Here is a 7,455-nt window from a genome sequence, read left to right on the forward strand (position 1 = left end):
AGATCAAACCTGAACTCAATGAACCATCACCAGCTAACGGTTAACAAACTCCATTTCCCATGGTGCTTTTCAACAGGTGAGGGGCTTCCACACTAAACCAGACAATAACCAAGCTGATCACCGACCCAGACCAACCTTCACACGCCAGTCCAGTCGTTCTCACTCAGGTCCTCAGAACCCAGAGCCTGCCAGAGGATCAGAACCAGCAGGAGTCTGGACCAGAAGACCAGAACCTGGACTGGACTAACCAGACACTGAAAAACTAAACTGCTTACTAACTTAGTAAAGTTGAAATTTGTTGTTAGTAACTTAACAGACTGTAAAGTTTGAATCTGTTGGTCTGGTCCGGCTGTCTCCGCCTCCTCTGCTCTGTTCAGCCAATCATTTATCAAACATTAGGAACCTGACAGACTGATGCACAGAGAACTAAACAGAGAGAGAGAGAGAGAGAGAGAGAGAGAGAGAGAGAGAGAGAGAGAGAGAGAGAGAGAGAGAGAGAGAGAGAGAGATCCTCTCTACTCATCTCTTCCTGTAGTCTGACAGATGAGATGACAGGGCAACTAGAGAATACACCTTTTTTTCTGTGTGTGTGTGTGTGTTACTGTGTATGCCTGTGTGTGTGTGTGTGTGTGTGTGTGTGCATACCTGTGTGTGTGTGTGTTAGTGTTGAGATAACTCAGGATGGTGTGTGTTGGCTGCTGTGGTCTGTACTGGCTGTACTGGGGTCCCAGTCTGTAGCTGAACTCTGTATGGGGGGGCAGTCAGTCTGTGAAGGGGCGGGGCTTTCTCCTGAAGGCCCCGCCTCCACTCCTTGTGGCCCTCTGATTGGAGGAGTGGGAGGAGGGGGCGTGGCTAGACTACTAGCTCCTCCTACGGTTTTAATTTCTACTGCAAGTAAGTTTGGACTGATCTCTGTGCTTTCCCCCCCTCCCTCCCCCCCTCCTCCCCCTCCTCCCCCTCCCATCAGGATCTCGGCCACCACGCTGATGGCCGCCGGTGAGCCTGCTGACCTCTGACCCCCGGCTGCAGCCCCCGCACTCTCTAGCGCCGCCGCCCCCTGCTGGGCGGAGGAGGACAGCGCCTCAGTGATGATGGCCGCCGTCTGGGCCACCCAGTCCAGCTCCGAACGCACCTCGCCCCCGGCCGCGGAGGAAGAGGAGGCCTGGGGCTCGGTCTGAGGGCCCGGGGGGGCGGCGGGGCCCGGGGGGGCGGCGGGACCCGGGGCGGCGGCGGGGCCCGGGGGGGCGGCGGGGGCGCTGTTGTTGTTGAGGTTGTCCTGCAGGGCCGTCTGGTTGGCCTGGCCCGCCTGCTGGTTCTGAAGCAGCATCTCCTGGATCCGGATCTGCTGCAGGATTGCAGGAAGCTCGTAGTGATGGAAGAAATAGATCATGGAGTGCTGCGGAGGGAAGAAGAAGACCGACAGGCCGTCACTAACAACAAACTGACGCCGGCAGGAAAAGAAGGATTTCATCATTTCAACACATGAATCCATATATAGAGCTTTCTGTCCCGAATGACCGAAGTCTGGCGGAGTTTCTACTGTCTAACTTTACCAGGATTTCTCACAGCGCTTATTAAGTCAAGACAGACCACTTTAAAGCTGGAATAAATAGTTATTTTATCCATCTGGGCCGTGGAGTCAGGTTACACAGTAAGTTGTTATTATCATGGTTAGAGACACTCTCCATAGACGCTGTTGAGCGGGCAGGACGAAAGTCTGCTAACAATCACAGGTTAGTCAGTTAGTCATTTGTATCATCATGTTCATTCATGGCAACTCGGGCCCAATTCATTTCAGTCTTATCTAAGTTTAACTGAAGAACATTTTGTGCCATTGATCTCAGAAATACAGTCACTCAAAGGACGCAACTCATCCAGCATGACAGAGATACAGCTGCGTATCATCTGCATAGCAGGGAACTGATGCTGTGTTGGCGAACAATTGTTCTGTAGTTGCTAAGGGAGGAGGAGTTCAGAGTGGGCGGAGTCTTGTTAAGACTTGACGCTGCATTTTGTGGAAACGTTTCTCTGGTCTCCTGACAGTCTGCAGTCTCTCTCTGACCAGACGTGGAGAACAGAGCGACCGACCGAACGACAGACATTGCTTAGAGCTCCTGCTGCTGCGGGCTAAAAAGAGATGGGAACCAGTCAGTTTATAACGAGTGGTTGACAATGTTTAGCTAACTATGTTAGCAGGTCAGATAAATACCTCAAATTATTTCTTTCTGCCGGTTTCTCTGAATCTAACTGCTGTAACCTACAAGTAAGCTGGTGTGAGGATGACAAACCTTCCTAAACCTACTAAACATTGTTTACTGTGGAAGTCAATGGACAGGAGGAACTCCTGTCCAACATAGAGTGTATGTTGTTAGGGCTGGGGCTGGGGCTGGGGCTGGGGCTGGGGCTGGGGCTGGGGCTGGGTCTGGGTCTGGGTCTGACCTGGATGAAGAGCCAGGAGGTGACCAGGGCCAGGCTGCTGTACTGGCCGTTGAAGCGGTAGTGGTAGGCGTAGAAGGCAAAGTGGTATAGATAGAAGAACCTAGAAAAAAACACAAGAGCAAGACAATAATCAGTCGAATTTTCATTAAATAACATGATTTCCTAACAATTAGAACCAAATAAAGTCCAGAGAAGAGCTTCATCCAGATTCCCTCTAATGAGGAATAAGACTCCTGGTGATGATTTCAGCCCTCGATTCTGTTTTCTGTTCTGTCCAGAACTTCTCCAGTCTCCTTGGTTGTGGGTGTGGCCAGGTCTTAAATCAGCCAATGGTGTTTGCTGGTGTTGGTGTTTGGGGGCAGGGCGGGACTTACCTCAGCCAATGGCGTTTGCTGGTGTTGGTGTGGCAGCAGATGGCGTCGTACTGATCGGCCAACCAGACGATGAGGATGATGTAGAAGGCCGTGGTCGTGTCGTTGAAGAACTCGGACATGATGGCCTCCATGCCTGACGACAGGAAATGACATCAGGTCGACACAGATTGGATTTTGCTTCTGGTTTCCTAAGCACTTATTCACTTTCCTAACGCTCACGCTTCACATCGCAGAATACGGTCAAGAAACAACTGAAGACTTCTATTCCCCAACGCTAGCCGTCCATTTTGGAAAGACATCATTACCTGGGCCTCGATTTTCAAATCTTGTCTGATAGGATTTCAGTAATTGGTAGAATCTAAACATTAGGTTTTAAAGATAATAGATGCTGATGATCCAATCCTACCTTTAAATCAAGCTTTAATGTTGTTTCTGCAAGTTCAGATTAGAAAATCAGGATAATGTGATGTAACTGGTCAGGATGGGATAATACATCAATACATCATGAATATAAATAAAAAAAATATTGAATGTTTACATTTCATTAAATGAACAAAACCTTCAAAACAAAGTCTATACCGACTGCTGGACCAGCTGCTCTTGTCAACCTTCATGTTTAAAAGAACTCTTGAATTAAAGAATGCAAACGTCCAATGAGACTTTGAATTTTGTCTGGAAGTTCTTATGCATTGTACCTGCGCAGGTAAGTGAATAAATGTCATATACAAACTGTCTGTTAGACTTTTTCATCCTCCTGTCTTTTTGACCCAACATGTTGTAACCCTGTTTGTCCAGCAGGTGGCAGGATGCTGACTCAGGCTGCAGGTGACAGTCAGGCCAACCGTCACCTTCAGTCTGTTCCAACTTCTGGGTTTTTAGACTCGAGTAACAAATAAATGATTAAGGCTTGATGTTCCTCTGGAATATTATTATTAGTCTGTGGAATCTGATATGGAGCATAAAGAGTTGATTGAAATGTCATTAGAACATTTTATTTTATTTCGCTGCTTTACCATCAGAGTCTCTGTTTCTCAGTGAGGCCAAAATGTGCGAACACACGGCTCAAAGTTTCCGTAGAGGAACAAACATTCTCCCGTCAAATCTGGTTTTTATAAATCACGTCTTTTTCGTGGAAAAAGGCGTACGCATCTTTCGAGCCCCGATCTGCAACGTTTATAAACGATTCCCGGTCTTACCAACGAGGGCCAGGATGACGGTGAGCAGAGGGGCTGCTGGGAAGGCGATGGTCATGTTCATCTCCAACATCTGCAGAAGATCCACTGAGGAGGACAGAGCAGACAGTCAGGACACACAGAGGGAATCTAACTCTCCTTCAGTCTTTCCTTCACTTCTCTGCCATCTTCATCGTTCTGGACACACAGGAATATTTGTTCCATCTATGTCTGTGAACTCTGACCTTTGACCTCCTTACTACTGGTTACTTGTAACACTGGTGATCTAGGAAGTAAAGCTGGTTTTACTGCTGACCTGGGTGGCTGGAGGTTTCTCTGGACAGGAAAGTTAAATGACTCTAAATGTAAACAGAGGAACTGACCGATGAAGACGAAGATCTGGTGGTGGGAATATCTCAGCAGCATGGACACCGACAGAGTCTGCAGGTTCACACACAAAACACATCAGTTTGACCTCACAAGACAACAGGTCACATTATCATTTTAACAAACTGCACAGCTTCAGGTGGAATCTGGCGTCACTTCAGGTCGAGGTTCAGCATCAGCTGTCTGACCTGCCGAGGGCTTCGGCTCAAACGAAGGCCGTCTTCCATTTAAACACTTGGACTGTCTCTAACTAATTCATTTGAAACCATGGAACAAGTCAATCACATCTACCAGGTTAAGAAAGCATTCATTGATCATTCTCAAATATAAATTATCTGTCTGACACACTGCCTTCATCATATTAGTGATGAGACGATCTGTTTCTCTCCTGATACGATTTGAGATGCAATAAGGGGTTCAGGATCAATACAGCCAGGATACGATGTGATCAGTAAAAGTTCAGTTCAGACTGGGCAGAATTCTGTTTATTTCTGAGACTCAAATCTTTCTAGCGATGCCATTGGCCGCTAGAATGTAAACAACAATTTAAAAATGTCATTACAAAGTGACAATAATATAATTTGGATGGAGAGCTTGTGAAACTGTGATGGTCAAGAGTCTCATTAGTGATTACTACAGCAGAATAACATGGAGCTGATATCACCATTCATGTTCCTGACAGCAGAATAACATGGAGCTGATATCACCATTCATGTTCCTGACAGCAGAATAACATGGAGCTGATATCACCATTCATGTTCCTGACAGCAGAATAACATGGAGCTGATATCACCATTCATGTTCCTGACAGCAGAATAACATGGAGCTGATATCACCATTCATGTTCCTGACAGCAGAATAACATGGAGCTGATATCACCATTCATGTTCCTGACAGCAGAATAACATGGAGCTGATATCACCATTCATGTTCCTGACACAGCAGACGGACTGACATATTTTTGTATTGCGATATACTGAATTTCCAAATATCGTCCCATCTCTACTAGATATGGCCAGGGTCTTTAAGTATTAATGCAAAGATCCCAAATGTAGAAACTAAACTCCCTGCTGATGTCTCAATTGTTCTGCTGCTCTGAGGCTCGTCAGTCACACTAAGAAACTTCCTGCTTCGCACCCCGACTGAGGCGGATCCGTCCCGACACTCGACTCACAGCCTGAACAGAAAAACCTACATTCATTATGTCTGCTCAGTCTGTTATTTGTCTTTCAATCCAACTTTAACCATCCAGTCACACCAGACCTCAGAACCGGCCCAGTCTGAACACTCCCACATCAGGTTCTGACTGCATTGTGACCTGAGGGATTTGGCTGGTGTTTGACATGTGGATGGGAGGAAACTTTCAGACTGCACACTTCGTCCGGGACTGAAGAGTACAGCTGCCGTGAAAAGACAAATGCAACCGCTGCATTTGTTTTTCATGAATGATTAAACTCAAACAGTTTTTTCTGCCTGTCTCCCAGTGTGGACGAGACTGAAAGAAGACACGGAAGTGTGAATGTGTTCACTTCATAACCAGACACCATATTTAGATGTGAAATCCTTACAAATATGACCATGATGACAAAGGCAGCCAGGTAGGAGGTTCTGGCCATCCACATGCTGACGAACCGGTAGTGTTCTCCAGAAACCACGTTCCTCAGGAACCCTGCGGAGAACACAGTCAGAACCCAACGAGATCACAACCAACATGACTGCTGAGGCTCCACAGGTTCTGTCAACATTAAAGTTTATGTGTTGAATATGGAAACAAATACAAAAACCTCTTTACTTACTACTTATTTTGATGACATATTCAAATTAGCTAATATTTCATAAAACACCTTTTCCCCTCAAAGGCTTAAATCAGAGAGCATTTTCTGAGTAACTTAAGATTTGGTCATTTACAGAGAGATTTGTAAAAAAAAAATTTATAATTTACAAAATACTGCTTATATGGAAAAAAAAAATTCTCTTTCATGTAAAATATCCTATAAAACAGAAATGGAAAAAAAACAAACATTTATAAAGCCTTTGTAAATTACTGTTTTTGTTAAAGCTGCAATAAGCGATTTTCTGCCCACTAGAGGGCGAAAGAAACCACGACACATTTGTACATTCATTCACATATTTCATACGCCCATATATTTTGAAAAGTGTACATATATTTGCTGTTATTTTATTCTATTTATATATTCTATGTTATACTGCTATTATACTCTGGCACTTTGTATTTCTTACTTACATTTTTCTTACATTTCTTCTACATTTTGCACTGCTGTCTTATTACTGCATTGTTTGTAGACTGCATTTGTTTACTTTGTTGACATTGTTGTGGCTAGCTCTAGGCTCAAGAAGTTCTTAGCTAACATTATCTGCATCTTGCTGTTTTGTTGTGCTTATGACAATAAAGAACCTTGAACCTTAAATAAAGCACAGCAAAGCTGCTGCACTACGGAGGCCCCAAAGGACAAACCTAGTGAAGCACTGTGCATAAACAGTTTAACAAGTTCACTAGTTTAACAGTTCACTAGTTTAACAGTTTACTAGTTTAACAAGTTCACTAGTTTAACAAGTTTACTAGTTTAACAGTTCACTAGTTTAACAGTTTAACAGTTCACTAGTTTAACAGTTCACTAGTTTAACAAGTTCACTAGTTTAACAAGTTCACTAGTTTAACAGTTTAACAGTTTATTGTTTAACAAGTTTACAGTTTAACAGTTTAACAAGTTTACAGTTTAACAAGTTCACTAGTTAACAAGTTCACTAGTTTAACAAGTTTACTAGTTTAACAAGTTCACTAGTTTAACAAGTTCACTAGTTAACAAGTTCACTAGTTTAACAGTTTAACAAGTTCACTAGTTTAACAGTTTAACAAGTTCACTAGTTTAACAAGTTTACTAGTTTAACAAGTTTACAGTTTAACAAGTTTACTAGTTAACAAGTTCACTAGTTTAACAAGTTTACTAGTTTAACAAGTTTACAGTTTAACAAGTTCACTAGTTTAACAAGTTCACTAGTTTAACAGTTTAACAAGTTCACTAGTTTAACAGTTTAACAAGTTCACTAGTTTAACAAGTTCA

At 43.8% G+C, this 7,455-nt stretch overlaps 1 protein-coding gene across 1 annotated transcript in view; it reads right to left on the reverse strand.

Moving 5' to 3' along the window:
• Positions 1-676: 676 nt before the first annotated feature.
• Positions 677-7,455, reverse strand: part of tmem259 (transmembrane protein 259) — an 18,710-nt gene continuing 11,931 nt past the window's right edge. Inside the window, exons 6-11 of the mRNA XM_078285618.1 lie at positions 5,941-6,041; positions 4,369-4,426; positions 4,010-4,093; positions 2,814-2,946; positions 2,440-2,539; positions 677-1,396 (exon numbers count right to left, since the gene is read on the reverse strand). Of these exons, the coding sequence (XP_078141744.1) occupies positions 677-1,396; positions 2,440-2,539; positions 2,814-2,946; positions 4,010-4,093; positions 4,369-4,426; positions 5,941-6,041 (1,196 nt within the window). The remainder of the gene's footprint in view (positions 1,397-2,439; positions 2,540-2,813; positions 2,947-4,009; positions 4,094-4,368; positions 4,427-5,940; positions 6,042-7,455) is intronic.

Source organism: Centroberyx gerrardi, chromosome 9, assembly GCF_048128805.1.
Source record: "Centroberyx gerrardi isolate f3 chromosome 9, fCenGer3.hap1.cur.20231027, whole genome shotgun sequence".
NCBI classification, from domain to species: Eukaryota; Metazoa; Chordata; class Actinopteri; order Beryciformes; family Berycidae; genus Centroberyx; species Centroberyx gerrardi.